Source organism: Manis javanica, chromosome 8, assembly GCF_040802235.1.
Source record: "Manis javanica isolate MJ-LG chromosome 8, MJ_LKY, whole genome shotgun sequence".
Lineage (NCBI taxonomy): Eukaryota > Metazoa > Chordata > Mammalia > Pholidota > Manidae > Manis > Manis javanica.
In genome coordinates this window covers 26,105,820-26,126,783 of record NC_133163.1, presented here as the reverse complement: position 1 = coordinate 26,126,783, position 20,964 = coordinate 26,105,820, and the positions used below count along the sequence as shown (strand labels likewise).

The 20,964-nt window shown below is 39.9% G+C and overlaps 1 protein-coding gene across 18 annotated transcripts in view; it reads left to right on the top strand.

The window, feature by feature from the left end:
• Positions 1–20,964, top strand: part of TTLL5 (tubulin tyrosine ligase like 5) — a 414,761-nt gene that overhangs the window by 44,870 nt on the left and 348,927 nt on the right. For all 18 annotated transcript variants that reach the window (XM_073242102.1, XM_073242099.1, XM_073242106.1 and 15 more), the window contains 3 exons: positions 2,033–2,134; positions 3,925–4,016; positions 4,771–4,878. In XM_073242102.1, coding sequence (XP_073098203.1) covers positions 2,033–2,134; positions 3,925–4,016; positions 4,771–4,878 — 302 coding nt within the window. The remainder of the gene's footprint in view (positions 1–2,032; positions 2,135–3,924; positions 4,017–4,770; positions 4,879–20,964) is intronic.

Here is a 20,964-nt window from a genome sequence, read left to right as displayed (position 1 = left end):
TTTGATATGGATTTTTGTGAGAACTGTAATACCTCCCTGGATTAGGAGGAAAATGAGCATAGCAACTACTTTTCCTCTACGTGGTCTTCTACATATCCTGCTGGGCTCAGTGAAATAAAGAGTGCAGCCCTTTGGGTAATTTTTCCATTGAGCTTGAATTTTTTGTTGTTTTCTCTAATTCTCACTTCTTGCTGCTGCTTATGCTCTTATCGAAACCCACTCTTTGATGTTAATAAGCTTGTCCAAGCTAATGTTCAAAATATAAATTCTCTAGCAAAAAGGAAGATTAGGGAGAAGAAAGCTTATTTTTGACAGGCACAGGCCTATTGAAAAAAGGAGCATAGGAATGACAAATGCATTGGGTTACAGTTAACCACCAGGTTTTTGTCAGTCTCATGTTGTTGACCATCTTAGATCAGGTACTCATATTTAGGAAAGATGGAAAACCTCTTTCTCCGAAGCAGAACCTTTCCCCTCCCTCTAAATCATTATTCTTTTGAGGAGAGGATGGCAGGAGGTATGTCACTGTGAGGTCATGTCTGAGATAGGCCGTGTCTGTGGGCCAGCGTGGGCTCCCTTAGCATTTCACAAGAATTCAAAGAATGATACTCCTACTTGCTTGGAGTATCTCTGTGGAAGGAACATTTGGATATATAGGCAAGATTTACTCACCATGGAGTGACCTGGCTAGAAGTTAAGTGATAACTACTAGAAGTTTCTAGAAAATTTGAGGTCCCTCTCATGCATAGACAGAATGCTCATCACACTCTTGTCCTTAGCCACATATACCTGGTCAACATTTTCTCTTTTCTCTTTGTCCACATCCTTCTTCCTGATCTCATGTTTGTTTATTTAATTTGGGTTTTTTCCTTTTTGTTGAGTTGGCTGGTGGGGGGTGGGTGTTCATTTTTTTTCTTCTTTGGCTCTTCTGTATTTCCAGTGCAGGGAATTAGGGAGTGGAGATAGTGGGTGGGTGAGAAGAAATAGAGAAGAGGAAAAAAATTTTAAAGCTGTCCTTTAATGTGGTAAAAATTCATGTTGACTTCATAGTCTGAGTAAGCATATGTAAATAATTTGTAAATCATATGAAAATAAACTTGCGGCTTTCCAGGATTTTTTTTCACACACTTGAAGTGCCTCTTGGGAAAACCACTTTAGTGAAGGGTGATATGGTTATAGAGGTATGTAAACAGAGGCTGATATTTACCATGACCATTCGACTCAAGTGTCCTTTTGTTGATGTAGAGCATCACTGGAAAGTTTTCTTTCCCTGGTTACTTCCTTCAGCGGTATATATATTTTATACTTAAGTCTTCTTTTGACTGTAGTCCAGGATATCACATTGCTGCCCTGTTTTCAGTGGGCTCCATGTTAAATCCCTCTGTCTTTTGCCTTCATTCCAAATTCAGGAATTAGTCCCTGTATGTTGCTCATATTTATGCTGTTCTGCAGACATAGGCTTTGTCTGCTGTCAATGCTGCCATTATTGTTTCCATATCATGAACTTTATAGATCAGTTCTGTTATCTTTGTGGTTGTGAGTTCTGTGCATTGTTCTGTTGTTCTTTTTTCCTTGGAGAATATTAAGCACATGTTAAGTGCTATAATACAGGCACTGTACAGGCACCCAGTGGGTGTTTCTTGACATCCTGCACACAATTTCCCATGTTGTGGTTAACTCTATTTTTGTTTTTTATCCTTCCTATCACTCTATAGAAGATAAGCAGCATCCTGTGGCTAAGAACATAGGTTTTGAGTGTGATTTGGGGCAAGTTACTTAATCTTACTAGTCATATTTTAGTTTTCATATCTATTTTTAAAAATTGGATATTCACAGAATTGCCTTAAGGATTGAGTTAAATGTGATAGTATATATGAAACACTAAGCATGAGAGTTGGCGAGTTGGCACTTACTAAGTACTCAGTATTTACTAATGATGTCATCCTCCCTTTATTAATATCTCTTTCGGAGTTCTTGACTACATTTCTTGGAAACCCCATTCCTGGCATTTTACCTGTGTCCTTTCTATCAGGTTTGCAACTGTGCGGTATGATCAAGGAACCAAGAACATTAGGAACCAGTTCATGCACCTGACAAACTACAGCGTGAATAAGAAGAGTGGAGACTATGTCAGGTACTGGCTGCGTCTGAGCTGGGAGCCGGAGAAGTCAGTCTCAGGCGTGGGTGTTATGGAAGTGCAAAGTCACCATGTGCACTGGAGGAAAACTTGACATGTATATCCATCTAATTTACGGAAGGCTTCAGAGTCGTTTGACATAGTTTTGAGGCATATCTGCTGCTGCTTCTCCATTGCTTGCCCAGTTACAGTGTCCCCTTTCTCTACTAAATATGCCTTCCCACGTTTCATCTTTCTCATTGTCTTCCCTCCCTTAGCTCAGGGGTGGGAATTTAATAGGCATGTGGAACTTTTTAGAAGTGAAGAAATGAGGCCATTTCAGCACTTGGCAAAATGTATCAAAAGCTCTAAAAATATTTGTACCCTTTGACCCAGCAATTCCATTTCTAGGAACTTAACCTTAAGAAATAATGAAGGATGTGTACATAAGGTCAGAGAGAAGGATTCTCATGACTCTACATTGTCAGGTGGAAAACTCAGTTACCAGACACTACATGTAATTTAGTTTCCTTTAAAATATAATTCAAACTTTTATTTTTGCGGAAGGGGGAAAATGGAAACTAGAAGGATATATGAAATTTTAACAGTTTAACTGTAGTTGATGGGATTATAGGTGGGTGATTTCTAGTTTCTTCTCTATGCTTTTACGTATTTCCTAAATTGTTCTGAACTAAATGCTTGTATGATGGGGAAGAAAAAAAGTTAGAAATAAAGTAAGTAAAGAAAGAAATGAGGCCATTTCAGGAAATGATTTACTGGAAGGGAGTACCAACCCAACTGTGTGGAAATAGTCTTTCTCCTCTGTTTTCTTTCATCCTGATAATTTCACCAGAAAGTGGAAAAATAAAAAAGAAACCCAAACAGTTACTTTCTACTAAGACTAAAAATAGGTGCCTAGAAGGTCCAAGGGAAGAAAGGAATCTGGAAGTGGCAGCATCTTTACTGAAGCTATGTAGATTTCATTGAGGGTCGTGGGATGAGGGTTTGGAATTGGTCAGAGATATATCATATCCTTCACTTTGGAAGAGGAGCAAAGATGCATCTGGTCAGTGGTGGGTGGTGGTAGGGAATGAGGGGGCAGCTGCAGAACCCAAGCTCCAGATTGCATGGCCCTTCCAGCCGTCATGAAGGTGAGTCGACTCCGGTTGCGGGTTTGCTGCTGTAGTGGTGGTGTGACTTCATCACTTGCTATTGCTCTAGCACATTCTCCCTTCAGTAATACCTCAAAAGGTGGCCAAAAAAAGCTGTGTTTACCACCAGAGAGGAGGGAGCACGCTTCAGACGCTAAAGCAGTTCTTTGCTGGGCCAGCTCATTAAAATGCTACTCTGGATTAGCTCACTTAGCCCATCCAGACTCACTTCTGGCTGGAAAGTGGCATCAGAAGTTGTTTTGTGGGTTCATGAGACATTTACCTCAAAGGCTAGGTTTGTACGCCCAAACATTTTGATCCATTAATGTATTGTAACCACTCTAAAATTTGTTGACATTCTTTCACACATTTCTTCCACTCTTTCATGATGCATAATTGTTTGGTTAAGGAAGAATTTGCCACCTTCTCTCCGCACCCCCCCAAGAAGCAAAGCTAAATCCATTTTCATTTCAGTGGAAGAAATTGGTACAAAGGGATATGTGACAGAAAGGATCTAGGAAAAGTGGGGGAGTGGAAGTCAGCAAAGGGAATGCTTTTCTGAAGTCTTCAAAGGACAAGAAGACTATTTGTGAAAAATCTTGTTTCTATAGCCAGGCCTAGTTGCATATGTGACCTTGACCCATTGATTTGTTTTAGTTGTGATGATCCAGAAGTGGAGGATTATGGGAACAAATGGAGCATGAGTGCTATGCTTAGATATCTGAAACAAGAAGGCAGAGATACAACTGGTGAGTACCAAGGGTTTTTCCTTTTTGACATCTCTTCTTGGTATAACTTTACCATTGTCTGTTACCAGGAGTAGTTCTCTCTGATTGTAATGGTGTTGCTGAGATGAATAATGGGGTCATTGTTCTTGGTGTTAATTTTTTCTGCGCTTTACAAGATGGAGAACAGACTTTCCATGACCCCCCAGATCTCATTTCTTGTTTCTGGTTTGGAAGACATAACTTTTTCCTTTGATCTTTAATGAATTTATCCTTCTTGAATGTTGAACTGCTAACTAAAATATTGTCATTTTATATAATAAGTTGTCTCCATATTGGCCCTGAGCTCAAATTTTTCTGTTACCTCTCATTTATGTTGCTGAGTTGGAGAATAGGTTGTGTCGTTTGGTGTCAAGCTGGACACTGTTGCTGAGAGCCTTGAGCAGAATGGGAAGTGAGCCAAAAGGCCCTGCTCAGTCCACAAAAGGAAGGGTGATAGGAGAGGAGTGAGAAGGGGGAAGTAGGTTTCTTTTCTTTTGTGTCTGTCTTTTTTCATAGGAGGCCACTTGAATACACCCCCGAGCACCTACATCCTTGACTGTGTTGCCCTATTCACAGATCTGCCTTCTCCTAGAGTACCCATTTGCAAGACTGCCACATAGAAGCTTTTCTGAATGTACACACATGTTTTTATGATTGTATTGTGTTCTGCAATCTCGTCCTTCTAACCCATGTATGATAGTTTCTTCCTTCTTTCTTTCTTTTTTTTTTTCTGTAGCACTGATGGCCCATGTGGAAGACCTGATCATTAAGACTATAATCTCTGCTGAACTAGCTATTGCTACAGCCTGTAAAACTTTTGTTCCTCATCGCAGCAGTTGTTTTGGTAAGGAGACTCACAGAGCTTAACATGTTTTGTAAAAAGGCCTTGGGAAGTTGGGATGGGATCCTGGAATAGAGAGGCTTAGTGATTCTGCAGTAGTAAGAGGTACACAGTAAACTATTTCTTTTTAAGCTCATGGAGCATATGAAGATCCTACTAAGAGGCCAGTCATGAGCTTAGTTGGAGGTTCCCTGAGGACTAACTAGCTTTCTGTGTGGGAAGCAGAGATTGGAACTAAAGCATGGGTCTCTTTGTCCGAGTGCAATCAGAGAAAGTCTGCAACAGACTGTACAGGAATCCAGCTTTAACAAATATATTCCAGAGCTCTTTGGCAGCCAGACTGGGAACTGTTCCAGGAAGCTCTGGCTGGTACCAGTATGTGCTTTCTCCCGTTTTCCAATGACTCCTCCTTTTTGTTGTAGTCTTTTTTCTAATGGGTTCCTCCCCCTCCCACTTGTCTTCTTTTCTTCTCCTCCTCTTTCTCCTTCCTTCCCCATCCCTCCCACCCCTAATTCTCTGATTACACAGAGAAGGCGTAAGAAACCATTCACAACTACTGGATCAGGAAGGCTGTTGCCTACTGACCCACTAGCTGTGACTGTAGGACCAAGGGTGCCCGCATGCCTTTGCTTTCCGTGCAAATGAGAAGTCTTTAGTGATTGACAATGTAAGTGTCCCTAAAGTCCCATAGGTTTTCAGTAGCTGTTAGGCTTGTTTGTAAAACTCCCTGAGGTCATTGATGGGAGGGTCATTAAAATAATACTGTAGTAAGGATACAAGAGTCATGGCTTGCTTAGGAGGTAGGGTAACAGGAGAGCAAAGAACATGGAATTTAGAGGCATACAGAACAAGGTCAAAACCCATTTGCACCTCTTACTAGTTTTCTTATTTTCAGCAAAGTTTCTCTAATCCTGTTTCTGTAACTATGAAATGCGGTAATGATGGTCCTACCTCCTAAAAGTACCATAAAGATCACATGACATGATGTATGCAAAGCACTTGGCATGGCATCTGCCTCTCCATTTGTCCGCCATAAAATTTTTTTGGTTATTTTTATAATTACACATTATAATTCTTGATCTCTTTAGTGGCTAATCATAACAGTACTTGAGGGGCACTAAACAAAGGGATGTGTTGGGACTCTGAATAGAAGATTGTAGATAAGCCAGGACCTAAAATTATATAGGAAAAGAGGAGTTTGTGGTACCTTTTTAAATGCAAATATGTTTGTATCTTCTAAAACCCTTAAATGGCTCCTTGGGCTTATGCTAGTAAATAGAAATTTGGTATGACTTAAAGGCTTCTAAGTATCTGACCCCAGCTGACTTTTCTAGAATTCCGTGTCCCCTCTAACACCTTATAATCCAATCATACCACTGAGCATTCCCTGCCTGTGCTTCGTGTAAATTCTCCTGTCCAACCAGGAAGCACTCCTCCTGTTTGCCTTGCACACCTTGCACACTGCTGTTTATATTCTAAGACTCCGCTTGACTTTGTCTCTTCTAGGAATCCTTGCTTAACAAAGTGCCCTGCTGTGTCTGGCTCCTCTCTCACACTGCTCAGAGATGACTGGGGAAATATATGTGGAAACAAAACATCACAACACAATAGCAAAAGAGTACAATGGAATAGTAATTTCCTATTGTATTGTGATGTTTTGTTATCACCTACACTTCCCCAGTCCTCTGAGTTTATCTTCTTGAATTCTCGGTAGTCACTGTCTCTCCCCTTCCTCTCACCCTGTTTCTGCTCAGCCAAACCTTTCCCCATCTCCCTTGACCTCCCACATCCTTTCTTAACTCTTTGCCTTGCCCCTGCTTGATCTTGTGTGCAAAGTACCTTTCTCATGTTACTCTACCTACCAGATTACTGACATTTTTTGAAGATGAGGTCAAGTATCACTTTAGTGAAGTTTTTCCTAAGTCTTCCAGTCCGAGTCAGCCTCTCCCACTCCCAGCCCTCCATTCACAATCTGTAATGGTACCCGCTTGTCATCTGGTACCCATTTATGTGTCTGTCTTCCCTACTGGACTGAAAGCTCTTTGGAGACAGTGCCAATGACTTTCTAGTTTCTGCCCTTCCATATATAGCGGCATTTTTCTGCTCTTAGAGGATGTTGAAGAAATGTTTGTTGGAGGAATTATTGGTAGTTGGCTTTAATTGCCTTTGGGGAACTGACAATGGGCTTCTCAATAGATTTGGTTTGGTAAGGGCCCAGACCTCCAACAATTACTTTAAACTGAGGAGGGGGTGCAGGATCTATAACTCCAACTTCAGAAAGCATATTAGAGTAAAAAAATAAATAAAAGTTTCTTTCCCACATGTACTTGGCTCTTGATTTCTTGGTATAAAAACCTTTGTTCTAGAAAGCATCACAAGATTTTCTGAAAGTTTCCTTTTCTGTTTTGTGTTAGTACCTGATTGTCTTTGGAAACTTAAGAATTTCTTGAATTTAATGGCAATAGAAATTCTGATGTGAAATAAGCAGTGATTGTCTCTGACTCAGTCAAATCACCCCTGACTCCATTCATGAGTCATGGGTCTCCTTTCTCCCCTCCCTGCTTGTGTTCAATTTTAATGAAGTGAGTGCATCTGGAGTTTTTGAAGTTGACTGTCTTCTTGGCTTTTGCGGTTCTACTTCCCCTTCCTGTCAGCCCTGGGATTTTGGATTCTTCATTAACGGCCCCCTGTCAGATATGATTCTGTGTACATGTGTGTATTTATTTGTGTGAGTCTCTTTGCCTCTTGCTGACTTCTGACTTCCCCTGGGGTTTAACTTACAAGGAATAAGCTGGGTTTTTTCTTTCTTTTTTTATTTGTTTTAGAGTAAACAGGAATTGAGAGCTTCCCAAAAGAATTTGGCTTGAACAGAGCATTGATGCTTTTAGAAGAAGCCAACAGTCCAGTGATGGGGTTTGTTATATTCTTTTAGTTGTTGTTTCTGTCCTTTCATGTTATTGATCGTGGGCCAGAAGCATTCCATTATTATCTAAGTGTTTCTGTCCTATGATTTTTTTTCCCTACCCATCCACCTGTGAAGTCCAACTGTGTTTCTAGGTGCTTTCAATATTCTCATTTATATGTTTATTTATGCATTTAACTTTTTTTTTTTTCAGTTCATGCTTTGTGTACGGGGTGAGTTATAAGAGTTTGTTCCTCTCAAACCAAATTTTACATGGAATGGTTATACATATATTTGCATTGTGTTATTATCATTTAAGTATAGACTTAGGAATGTCCTACAAACTACCTGAAACTAAATTAAGCCATTTAATGCCTCCACATAGATCTGTATGTCTGGAAGGGACTCCTGAGAATCATTAACCTGTATAAAGAAATTGAGACCCTGAGAAATTAAGACCCCTGGGTTCTAGAGCTAGAGAGTGAAAGAACTCAGATGAAAGAGACTCAGCTTGGAGATCAGGAGTCAGAAGATGAGTTTTGGCAACCAAGTCATCTTGATCATAGGACTTCATAGAATTTTTTATGCCTCTCCCCCCAAAGAATTTCTTGACACTCTAATTTTTACTGCCTTCAAGATTGTAAAACTGTGATACCATGTGCAATGTATGCTTAAACAGCAACCCTTTAAGTATGCTTAGGAAATTGGCACTGTGAAATAACTGGCAATGAGAATAGCTTTTTTGACCAGTTGGAGAAAAGCAGCCAAAAACAACAGGATGTTAGCTATCTTTAAAGATGCTGCTGCTGGCAGTGGTTTTATCTGTGTGTGTGAAAATGGCTGAAGTGACAGGCTATGACCCTGGTCCTCTGCAGCCTGGGGTCATATGAATCAGCTGTCATGCCACTTGAAGGATTGATGAGACTGGCTTGTGTAGGTACATGCCCGGGACACCCCCCTTTGTTGATTGCTGATTTGGCCGTTCACTGCCATCATTCTAGACCATTCGCAGCATAAGCTGGCATTCTTAATGGGAATCTGTCCGTAAATACTTCTTCAAGGAATGAAAGCAGGTAGCACACATTCTCCAATAATGTAAACTATTTGACCACCACCAACAAAAAAATAATGGAAGTCATCATCAAACAGTTCGCTTTTTGAGATAGTCTCTTTTACTGGTTCATCCCATGCTCCTATTTAGATGGGAAAGGAAGTTTCCTGTGGGTGTGACTTAGCAGGAAGTACCTGCTGTTTGTCAAGCACTCTCCATTGGTTATTTCCTTTAGTCCTCTTAAGAGTTTTGTTGGTATTTATTACTCATGTTTTATAGACAAGGAAAAAGATTCTGAAAGATTCAATAATTTGTCTTAGGCCATGCAGTTAATAAATGGCAAAGCCAAGTTTGGGAGCCAGATCTCTCTTGTTCTTTCTCCACTCGCATAAAGGCAAGTTCTGATGAGGCCACCACTTTTGCCATGCCAATATCCTGGGTTCTCCTCTACTCTCCTGTAACTGGATCTTAGGAAAAGTGATATCATCCTTTCTATCAGATCAGGCTTGAAAAAGGCAGTCTTTCTGCTCTAATCAACAGCACCTAGCCCTAGATACCCTTTTCAAATCTGCCTTTGCATATGGTAGCCAAATACCATATTGATTTATTGGATTAGTTAACAGATTGGCTCTGGGCTTTTTCTTTTATTTAGCTCATTTTCTTGTAGGCGCTCGATCTGCTTTTTTCCAAATTCTCCTTTTGGAGCCCAGATAAAGAAGTCCTCCTTAGGTTTTCAAATCGAAAGCCAAGGTTGAAAAGAATTCCCTGTATACCATAGCACTCAACTGACAGTGTGGACTGGTTCATGTCAGCACTCTCCACTGCCTCTGGGATTGCATTCTCAGCTGGGACTTCATTTTTGAGGAGGATTAGTGGATTGATTCCGAAATTAGTGGTGTGACATGTTTAGCAATCTCTTAGGCCTTGAGAGGCTATTATTATTTTCTCCATCAAATTTTTTTCCTCCCTTCCTATACCATCTTTTTTAAAAATATTTTGTTATCATTAATCTACAATTACATGAAGAACATTATGTTTACTAGGCTCCCCCCTTCACCAAGTCCCACACCCCCCCCCATTATAGTCACTGTCCATCAGTGTAGTAAGATGCTGTAGAATCACTACTTCTCTTCACTGTATTGCACAGCCCTCCCCATGCCCCCCACTACATGCTAATTATACATGCTAATTGTAATGCCCTTTCTTTTTCCCTGCCCTTATCCCTCCCTTCCCACCCATCCTCCCCAGTCCCTTTCCCTTTGGTAACTGCTAGTCCATTCTTGGGTTCTGTGATTCTGCTGCTGTTTTGTTCCTTCAGTTTTTCTTTATTCTTATACTCCACATATGAGTGAAATCATTTGATACTTGTCTTTCTCCGCCTGGCTTATTTTACTGAGCATAATACCTTCTAGCTCCATCCATGTTGTTGCAAATGGTAGGATTTGATTTCTTCTTATGGTTGAATAATATTCCATTGTGTATGTGTACCACATCTTCTTTATCCATTCATCTACTGATGGACATTTAGGTTGCTTCCATTTCTTGGCTATTGTAAATAGTGCTGTGATAAACATAGGGGTACATCTGTCTTTTTCAAACTGGACTGCTGCATTCTTAGGGTAAATTCCTAGAAGTGAAATTCCTGGGTCAAATGGTATTTCTATTTTGAGTGTTTTGAGGAACCTCCATACTGCTTTCCACAATGGTTGAATTAATTTACATTCCCACCAGCAGTGTAGGAGGGTTCCCCTTTCTCCACAACCTCGCCAACACGTGTTGTTTGTCTTTTGGATGGTGGTGATCCTTACTGGTGTGAGGTGATATCTCATTGTGGTTTTAATTTGCATTTCTCTGATGACTAGCAATGTGGAGCATCTTTTCAGTGTCTGTTGGCCATCTGAATTTCTTCTTTGGAGAACTGTCTGTTCAACTCCTCTGCCCATTTTTTAATTGGAATATTTGGTTTTTGTTTGTTGAGGTGCATGAGCTCTTTATATATTTTGTATGTCAAGCCTTTAGCAGATCTGTCATTTATGAATATATTCTCCCATACTGTAGGGTATGTTTTTGTTCTATTGATGGTGTCCTTTCCTGTACAGAAGCTTTTCAGCTTCATATAGTCCTACTTGTTCATTTTTGCTTTTGTTTCCCTTGCCTGGGGAGATATGTTCATGAAGAAGTCTCTCATGTTTATGTCCAAGAGATTTTTGCCTATGTTTTTTTTAAGAGTTTTATGGTTTCATGGCTTATATTCAGGTCTTTGATCCATTTCAAATTTACTTTTGTGTATGGGGTTAGACAGTGATCCAGTTTCATTCTCTTACATGTAGCTGTCCAGTTTTGCCAGCACCTTCTATTGAAGAGACTGTCATTTCCCCATTGTATGTCCAAGGCTCCTTTATCGTACATTAATTGATCATATATGTTTAGGTTAATGTCTGGAGTCTCTATTGTGTTCTACTGGTCTGTGGCTCTGTTCTTGTGCCAGTACCGAATTGTCTTGATTACTGTGGCTTTGTAGTAGAGCTTGAAGTTGGGGAGCGAGATCCCCCCCCAACTTTATTCTTCCTTCTCAGGATTGCTTTGGCTCTTCGGGGTCTTTGGTGTTTCCATATGAATTTTTGAACTATTTGTTCCAGTTCGTTGAAGAATGTTGTTGGTAATTTGATAGGGATTGCATCAAATCTGTATATTGCTTTGGGCAGGATGGCCATTTTGACGATACTAATTCTTCCTAGCCAAGAGCATGGGATGAATTTCCATTTGCTAGTGTCCTTTAATTTCTCTTAAGAGTGTCTTATAGTTTTCAGGGTTTATGTCTTTCACCTCCTTGGTTAGGTTTATTCCTAGGTATTTTATTCTTTTTGATGCAATTGTGAATGGAATTGTTTTCCTCATTTCTCTTTCTATTAGTTCATTGTTAGTGTATAGGAAAGCCACAGATTTCTGTGTGTTAATTTTGTATCCTGCAACTTTGCTGTATTCCGATATCAGTTCTAGTAGTTTTGGAGTGGAGTCTTTAGGGTTTTTTATGTACAGTATCATATCATCTGCAAATAGTGACAGTTTAACTTCTTCTTTACCAATCTGGATTCCTTGTATTTCTTTGTTTTGTCTAATTGCCGTGGCTAGGACCTCCAGTACTATGTTGAATAACAGTGTGGAGAGTGGGCATCCCTGTCTTGTTCCCGATCTCAGAGGAAAAGCTTTCAGCTTCTCGCTGTTCAGTACGATGTTGACTGTGGGCTTATCATATATGGCCTTTATTATATTGAGGTACTTGCCCTGTATACCCATTTTGTTGAGAGTTTTTATCATGAGTGGATGTTGAATTTTGTCGAATGCTTTTTCAGCATCTATGGAGATGATCATGTGGTTTTTGTCCTTTTTTGCTGATGTAGTGGATGTTGTTGATGGATTTTTGAATGTTGTACCATCCTTGCATGCCTGGGATGAATCCCACTTGGTCATGGTGTATGATCCTTTTGATGTATTTTTGAATTCGGTTTGCTAATATTTTGTTAAGTATTTTTGCATCTACATTCATCAGAGATATTGGTCTGTAATTTTCTTTTTTGGTGGGGTCTTTGCCTGGTTTTGGTATTAGGGTGATGTTGGCTTCATAGAATGAGTTTGGGAGTATTCCGTCCTCTTCTATTTTTTTGGAAAACTTTAAGGAGAATGGGTATTATGTCTACTCTGTATGTCTGATAAAATTCCGAGGTAAATCCATCTGGCCCGGGGGTTTTGTTCTTGGGTAGTTTTTTGATTACCTCTTCAATTTCTTTCCTGGTAATTGGTTTGTTTAGATTTTGTGTTTCTTCCTTGGTCAGTCTTGGAAGGCTGTATTTTTCTAAGAAGTTGTCCATTTCTTCTAGATTTTCTAGCTTGTTAGCATATAGGTCTTCATAGTATTCTCTAATAATTCTTTGTATGTCTATGGGGTCTGTCGTGATTTTTCCTTTCTTGTTTCTGATTCTGTTGATGTGTGTTGATTCTCTCTTTCTCTTAATAAGTCTGGCTAGAGGCTTATCTATTTTGTTTATTTTCTCAAAGAACCAGCTCTTGGTTTCACTGATTTTTTCTATTGTTTTATTCTTCTCAATTTTATTTATTTCTTCTCTGATCTTTATTATGTCCCTCCTGCTGGTTTTAGGCCTCATTTTTCTTCTTTTTTCCAGTTTAGACAATTGTGATGTTAGACTATTCATTTGGGATTGTTCTTTCTTCTTTAAATATGCCTGGATTGCTATATACTTTCCTCTTAAGACTGCTTTCACTGCATCGCACAGAAGTTGGGGCTTTGTGTTGTTGTTGTCATTTGTTTCCATATATTGCTGGATCTCCATTTTAATTTGGTCGTTGATCCATTGATTATTTAGGAGCATGTTGTTGAGCCTCCATGTGTTTGTGAGTCTTTTTGCTTTCTTTGTACAATTTATTTCTAGTTTTATACCTTTGTGGTCTGAAAAGTTGGTTGGTAGAATTTCAGTATTTTGGAATTTACTGAGGCTCTTTTTGTGGCCTAGTATGTGGTCTATTCTGGAAAATGTCCCATGTGCACTTGAGAAGAATGTGTATCCTGTTGCTTTTGGACGTAGAGTTCTATAGATGTCTATTAGGTCCATCTGTTCTAGTGTGTTGTTTAGTGCCTCTGTGTCCTTACTTATTTTCTGTCTGGTGGATCTGTCCTTTGGAGTGAGTGGTGTGTTGAAGTCTCCCAGAATGAATGCATTGCATTCTATTTCCTCCTTTAGTTCTGTTAGTTTTTGTTTCACTGTGCTGGTGCTCCTGTGTTGGGTGCATATATATTTACAATGGTTATATCCTCTTGTTGGACTGAGCCCTTTTTCATTATGTAATGTCCTTCTTTATCTCTTGTTACTTTCTTTGTTTTGAAGTCTATTTTGTCTGATACTAGTACTGCAACACCTGCTTTTTTCTCCCTGTTGTTTCCATGGAATATCTTTTTCCATCCCTTGACTTTAAGTCTGTGCATGTCTTTGGGTTTGAGGTGGGTCTCTTGTAAGGAGCATATGGATGGGTCTTGCTTGTTTATCCATTCTATCACTCTGTGCCTTTTGATTCGTGCATTCAGTCCATTTACATTTAGGGTAATTATTGAAAGATATGTACTTATTGCCATTGCAGGCTTTAGATTCATGGTTACCAAAGGTTCAAGGTTAGCTTCTTTAGTATTTTACTGCCTAACTTCACTCGCTTATTGAGCTATTATAGACACTGTCTGGTGATTCTTTATTTCTCTCCCTTCTTATTCCTCCTCCTCCATTCTTTATATGTTGGGTGTTTTATTCAGTGCTCTTTTGTGCTTCCTTTAACTGCTTTTGTGGGTAGTTGATTTTATTTTTTGCCTTTAGTTAGTATTTGGTTGGTCTGCTTTCTTTGCTGTGATTTTATTTTCTCTAGTGAGATCTGTTTAGCCTTAGGAGTGCTCCCATCTAGAGCAATCCCTCTAAAATACCCTGTAGAGGTGGTTTGTGGGAGGCAAATTCCCTCAACTTTTGCTTTTCTGGCAATTGTTTAATCCCTCCTTCATATTTAAATGATAATCATGCTGGATACAGTATTCTTGGTTCGAGGCCCTTCTGTTTCATTGCATTAAATATATCATGCCATTCTCTTCTGGCCTGTGAGGTTTCTGTTGAGAAATCTGATGATAACCTGATGGGTTTTCCTTTGTAGGTGACCTTTTTCCTCTCTCTAGCTGCCTTTAAAACTCTTTGTCCTTGATCTTTGCCATTTTAATTATTATGTGTCTTGGTGTTGTCTTCCTTGGGTCCCTTCTGTTGGGAGTTCTGTGTACTTCTGTGGTCTAACGATTATTTCCTCCCCCAGTTTGGGGAAGGTTTCAGCAATTATTTCTTCAAATACACTTTCTATCCCTTTTTCTCTCTCTTCTTCTGGTACCCCTATAATGTGAATATTGTTCTGTTTGGATTGGTCACACAGTTCTCTTAATATTGATTCATTCCTGGAGATCCTTTTATCTCTCTCTGCATCAGATTCTGTGTGTTCCTGTTCTCTGATTTCTGTTCCATTAATGGCCTCTTGTGTCTTATCCATTCTGCTTATAAATCCTTCCAGAGATTGTTTCATTTCTGTAATCTCCTTCTGGATATCATCCCTTAGCTCTTACATATTTCTCTGTAGCTCCATCAGCATGGTTATGACCTTTATTTTGAATTCTTTTTCAGGGAGATTAGTTAGGTCTATCTCCCCAGATTCCCTCTCAGGGGAGGATGTCTGGGTTAGTCTGGTCTGTATCAAATTCTTCTGCCTTTTCATGGCAATAGAGGTAGTTGCGGGAAGCTGGTGCATGTGTCCACTGGGAGAACGTCCCTTCTTGCTGGTTTGTGGCCTTCCTCTCCTGGGATAACAGCGATCCCTAGTGGCTTGTGCTGGGCAGCTGTGCACAGACGGGGTTTCTAATTCTTACCCAGCCGCTGTGGAAGAAGCTCTGCCCTGCTGCCTCAGGCTGCAGCTCCACCATGGCGGAGTGGTGTCAGAGGGGAAACTGGCAGGAGGCTGTTTATCCCTGTGAGGGGCTTCCGAGCTTCACTGCCGCCCAGGGGGTTACAGCGCCCGGAGTTCCCCGGGATTCCTAGGTGCTGGGCTAAGGGTCCCGGGACGCTTCCGTCCAGCCGTGGGGTCCCTGTCCCTTTAAGTCTTTCAAAAAGCACTCGCTTTTTTCTGTCCCCGGGGCACTGGCTGTTGGGACTCGCTCCCAGATTTTACTGTCCCATTTCCCTAGTATTCAGCACCCCACGCACTGTGTGTCTGTGCTCCTGGTGCAGATGGCTAGGGCTGGGTATTTAGCAGTCCTGGGCTCCCTCTCCCTCCCTGCTCTGACTCCTCTCCTCCTGCCAGGAACTGGGGTGAGGGGCACTCGGGTCCTGTCTGGCCGCGGCTTGTATCTTACCCCCTTCGCCAGGCCCTGGGTTCTCGCAGGTGTAGATGTAGCCTTGCTGTTGTCCTGTATCTTCTGGTCTCTCTTTTAGGGATAGTTGTATTTGCTGAATTTTCAAAAATATATATGGTTTTGGGAGGAGATTTCCACTGCTCTACTCATGCCACCATCTTGGCTCTGCCCCCCAGACCATCTTTTATCAAGTTTGTACTTAATATGTTTTACTGTGAAAAAATCAGTAAGAATTTCTGTTTGTCTTTATGATTGGTGGCTTTATTATGAATATTTTAAGCCTTGCAGTCAGGGTTATTTTGGGTGAGTAGCTGTACATTATTCTTTCTTTCTCAAGAGTTGTACAGTGGTTTTCATTAAAAAAATTTTTCCTTCTCTTTTTCCTTCTCGTGTTTTTCTTTCAGTATTTCTTGATTGCTTCTTGTGTACTTCCTAAGCTGCTTGGTATAGAATGATGACAGGGACATGGCTCCTGCCCTCAAGTCATGGAGAGGAGCAGACAAGAAGTGATAAATGACAGTACAAATAGTAGAGTGACTCAGGTGCCCTTGGAATACCCAAGAGTTATTAGCTATGCCTAGGGGAGCCAGAGAAAACCATTCCTAGCGGAGGGAATATGATAGGCAAAACATTGTGTTATGAAAGGATATGGTATTTTTTGAAATGGCAAGTCCACCGGGACTAGATGTAGCCTACATAGGATGGGGTGGCAGGAGAGAAGATTATGGAAGTAGATTGGGGTATGATATTAAAGGACAGAGGTGTTTAAATTCATCCTGTACACAACAGACAGCCACTGGAGTTTCTCAAGCAGGGGAGTAATGGTATTATTATTTTCTTTAACTTTTATCATGATGTGACTCAAAACTTGATATGACAGAATTACAACAAAGGGAATACTGTGCAGCATTATTAGAACTATCTAATTTAAAATCTTCTGGGAACTGACCTGACATCAGTGCTTATTTCTGGGCCAATTTACTGCCTTAGATTTACATCTTAGAAAGATAATTCTCATGGCAATGTGGAGAATGCACTACAGTGCAGAGAGACTAGTGCTAGGGAAATGATCGGGGGATAAGAGGTTTTCAGTGATAATATCCATGTACAGACTGACCCAGCAGTTCCACTTGTAGGTATTTACCCAAGAAAAATGAAACCATATGTTCACACAAATACCTGTTAACAAATGTTTATTCCAGCATTGTTCATAATTGCCAAAAGTTTGAAGCTACCCAGATAAATCCATCACCTGTGAAAACAAATTGTGGTATGTCTGTAAAATGGAATTCAACTCAACAGTAAAAAGAATGAACTACACTACTGACACACATGTAATGACATAAATAAGTCTCAAAAACACAATGCTAAGTGAAAGAAACCACTCAGAAAACTAAATACTGTATGATTCAGTGGTTGCTGATGGATGGATGGGGAGTGAGGATTAACCTACAGAGGGGCACAGGGAAACGTCTGTGATAGAATTGTTCTGTCTTGATTGTGGGGTGGTTGGTTAAACAGCTATGCATTTGTCAAAACTCATCAAATTTTATAATTTAAAAGGGGGAATTTTATTGTATGTAAATGACAGCTCCATAAGCCTGTCTTAGAACAAGAAACAATGATAAATTGCAAGAACCTCAAAAACATCCTAAATGAAATAAACCAGACTCAAAGGAGTATACACTGTGTGCTTCCATTTATATGAAATTCTAGAATGGGCAAAACTATTTATGGTGAAAGAAATAAAAACAGTGGATTGCCTGGGGGTATGACGAGGGGAGCAGGTTATTTACCAGGAAGAGGCATGATGGATCTTTCTGGGGTAATGGAACTGTTGTGTGTGGACCGCTATGAGGATGGCTTACATGGGTATGTCCAGTTATCCAGACTCTTCAAACTATGGCTTGAGAACTCTCCATTTCATTGTATGTGAATTATACCTCAAAAGGGAATGTAGAAGTCTGGATTAAAGAGAACAAAGAAGAGGTCTGGTTATATGTTGGATTTGGGAGGTGGTAAGGAAAGTGTTTCTAACTGTGGAGATGTGTGGATGGGATTACCAGTTTCCAAGATGAGTAATAGGAAGCCAAACAGGTTTTGGAGCAAGATAATGAGTTATGTTTTGTTGCATGTTGAGTACCCAAGGGCTGTCCTAGTGAAGTTGTCTGGAAGACAATTGAAATTATGGATTTGGTGTCTAGGAGACACTTGACTAAAGATAGAGATTTGAATATCATCACCATAATATTAATTGTAGCCATGAGAATACATGAGATCACCCAAGAAGAGAAATAGATTGAGAAGGAGAGAACTGAGGATGCCAGCCTAAGCATACATACCAGTGACCAGCTGGGCAGAAGAGAAGGAATGAAAGGAGGAGGAGAATCAGAAGAGAGCAGTGTCCTGGAAACAGGGGAGAAGAAAGTTCCAATAAGTAAGGGTGGTCAACAGTTTGAGCTGCTTGGGCTTAGCAGTAAGGTGGTCTTGGGTGATCAGAAGGAGAATGGTCAATTGTTGGAGAGTGGCGGCAGAAGCAACTTCTTACGGGTTGGCATGTGAACAGGCATGAAGAAAGTTAAGGCAGTTAAGTGTAGCTTGCTTGTTCAAAAAGCTGCATTAAAGAAATAGGGAGGTAAGGGCACTAAGGTAAACTAGGAGATGGAGTCAAGCTTCTTACCATTTACTAGTATAATTTTCAAGTTTGTCTTGATTTGACTGGGGGCTGAAGGAAATGTATCTAAGGAAAATTTTCATGTGGAAACATTGTTGCATAAGGTGGTAACAATATTCCTTCCAACATACTTTCTCTTCTGTCATGATGAAGATGACACAGAGGAACAAAGAAAGTAGCTCTCCATATAGAAAAGCGTCGCTTGCTTGCACCCTTTAGTGACAGAAACCCTGGGATGTTTTGTCCTGGATACTAAAGTTTTGAAGTTTTAGACACTGCTGCTAAAACATACAATTTTAAAAGGTGAGGTAGTTTAATATTCTCAGTACAACATACTTACCTGTAAAAATCTTTACGGTCCACAGAAAAGACCAATCGTAAGTTAAAAGGACCATTATAAGGACTCTAGTAGCCTGTCAAGGACTCAAATTAGTTTTCTGACGCTGAGTAGATAGTTTCAAGAGAGAAACCTGAAAGATATGCTATCTTTTCACCCTATTCCTCTCCCCCAATTCCAGCCTCTTAAGTGAGCTGAGCTTTGCACTGTGTTTTGATGCTATCACACACTTACCCCACTCTTAAATGATAGATCCAAGCCTGGTGCATGGTGAGATGCAGTTAGATTCAAAGCTGATTTTGAGATAAGTTGACACTGACAGGTTTTATTCACTTGAGTAAACATTAAGTTGGCCCTGCAAAGGGCGTTTTCTTTCTTTGGGTCATTTTTTTTTTCTTCTCTGAATATTGATTTTCAGCCTTTCATCTGAGATGCTTGTAATTTGCCTCCTAATTTGGGAAATGGTTAAGCAGATGTATTGGCTGCTTAATGCAAGGTGTTTAAATGATAGGTCTCATCGATTGTTACTAGATTTCAATTTCTCTTCATTTATGGCTGATTCTGCAAATCTGATCAACATGTACATCAATCATTATTTTCACCCTATTCCTCATGCAATTATTATTAACATTACCACTTGAAATAATCGAATCCTGTGCTTCAGTTTTTAAAAACTGAAGAGAATGTTATTTTTCTTGAATCAGGCTCACATTATATTCTCTCTTGCTTATGTAATGTTAACTGGAATTGCAGATTTTGTAATAGGTTTTTCTTTTCAAATGGCTTATTTAATGCTCTAAAAATATTTTTCTCAGGTTGAAAGGGGGATATTCTGTGGGATGACTGAAGAGTAGGTAAAATACTCAGAAGAGTATACTGCCCATAAAAGCTATGAATTTGTTACCAAAAGAAGATAGGTGAAGGAGCTTTCTTTTCTTTACGTTTTAAAGCATAAGTAATATGTGAGTTTTGTGTAGTTACCGGAAGGTGAATCCCATCTCAGTATCTTACAGTTTGTGATTATTTCTGCAAATTAAATGGAATCCTCCATAATACTACTGAATCCAACTCATTCATGGAAACTTTTCCCGAGAGAGAGAGAAATCCAATATGAATGTTACCTGAATGTTGCATAAACAAGAATTCTGGATATAGGTTTACAGAGCGTACAAATATTGACAAATGGTGATTATTAGAGAGGATAAAGGAGACCAAAGAAATAGAGACAGGAATGGTTTCCCCAAGTTTCCACATGGAGTAAGAGCTAGAATCATAAGGAGGATCCAGGTCTCATTCCAGGTTCTTGGTAGTACAGCAGATTGCGTATATTCTAGAGGAGAGTCTTTGGCACCATCATTTTAGAAGCCTGTATTTATTTTTCTGTGTTTTTGAGAGGATGAAGAAATGGACTATGCTTCTTGAAGTAAAGAGATTTATTTCTAAATAAGTTCATGGTTCTTGCTTTGCTCTTTCCAACAGTTGGGGAGTTAGGGAAGACAATCAGCAGAGAATCTAGAAGCTGTGAAACTTTGATCTCTAACTCCCTCCTTTCTTAAATAATGTTAGTGGTTCAAGGTGGTTTGTCACTGTCCTGCTCTGCTTCCATTAGTTTCTCCTTCTTCTGTCTTTCTGTGCTGGGCTGGTGTATTTTATTTTCTATCTTCAAAGGGAAATTTAAACCATAGAGGGAGGGGAAACAATAAATATATTTTACACTTAGATGTGTTCTTGACCCAAGTTGCAAAAAGCAAGATCTTGGTTTACAAAAATGTGATGGAAAGATGCTAGAGAGATGCCTTCAGTAAGTTTTTGTTTTCAGAGTGTGGTGGGGAAGTGGTGGAGGACAATCCCGAACAAGCCCAAGACAAGCATTGACATTGGATGTACTTACTGCGTTCCTTTTCCCGGCATTTTTTTTTTTTACACATAAGCACAGCAGAATCATGCCATTAATTTCTAGTGTTGGGTCACTTTCTGTGTAGAGCTCAGGAATGTCAATAGAGTGGATGATAAAAACAGTGGAATTTTATAATGTAGTTCTGTCATTATCTCTTGAGCCTCATTAATATCTCTTGAACTTGAAAGGTTGTCAACTTCCAGTTCTGCCTACTACTTATACTCAGCAAGTTTCTAGGGCTCTGATGGGAGTTGACTGGGTTGACTCTTCCAGATCTTTGTTCAGTTG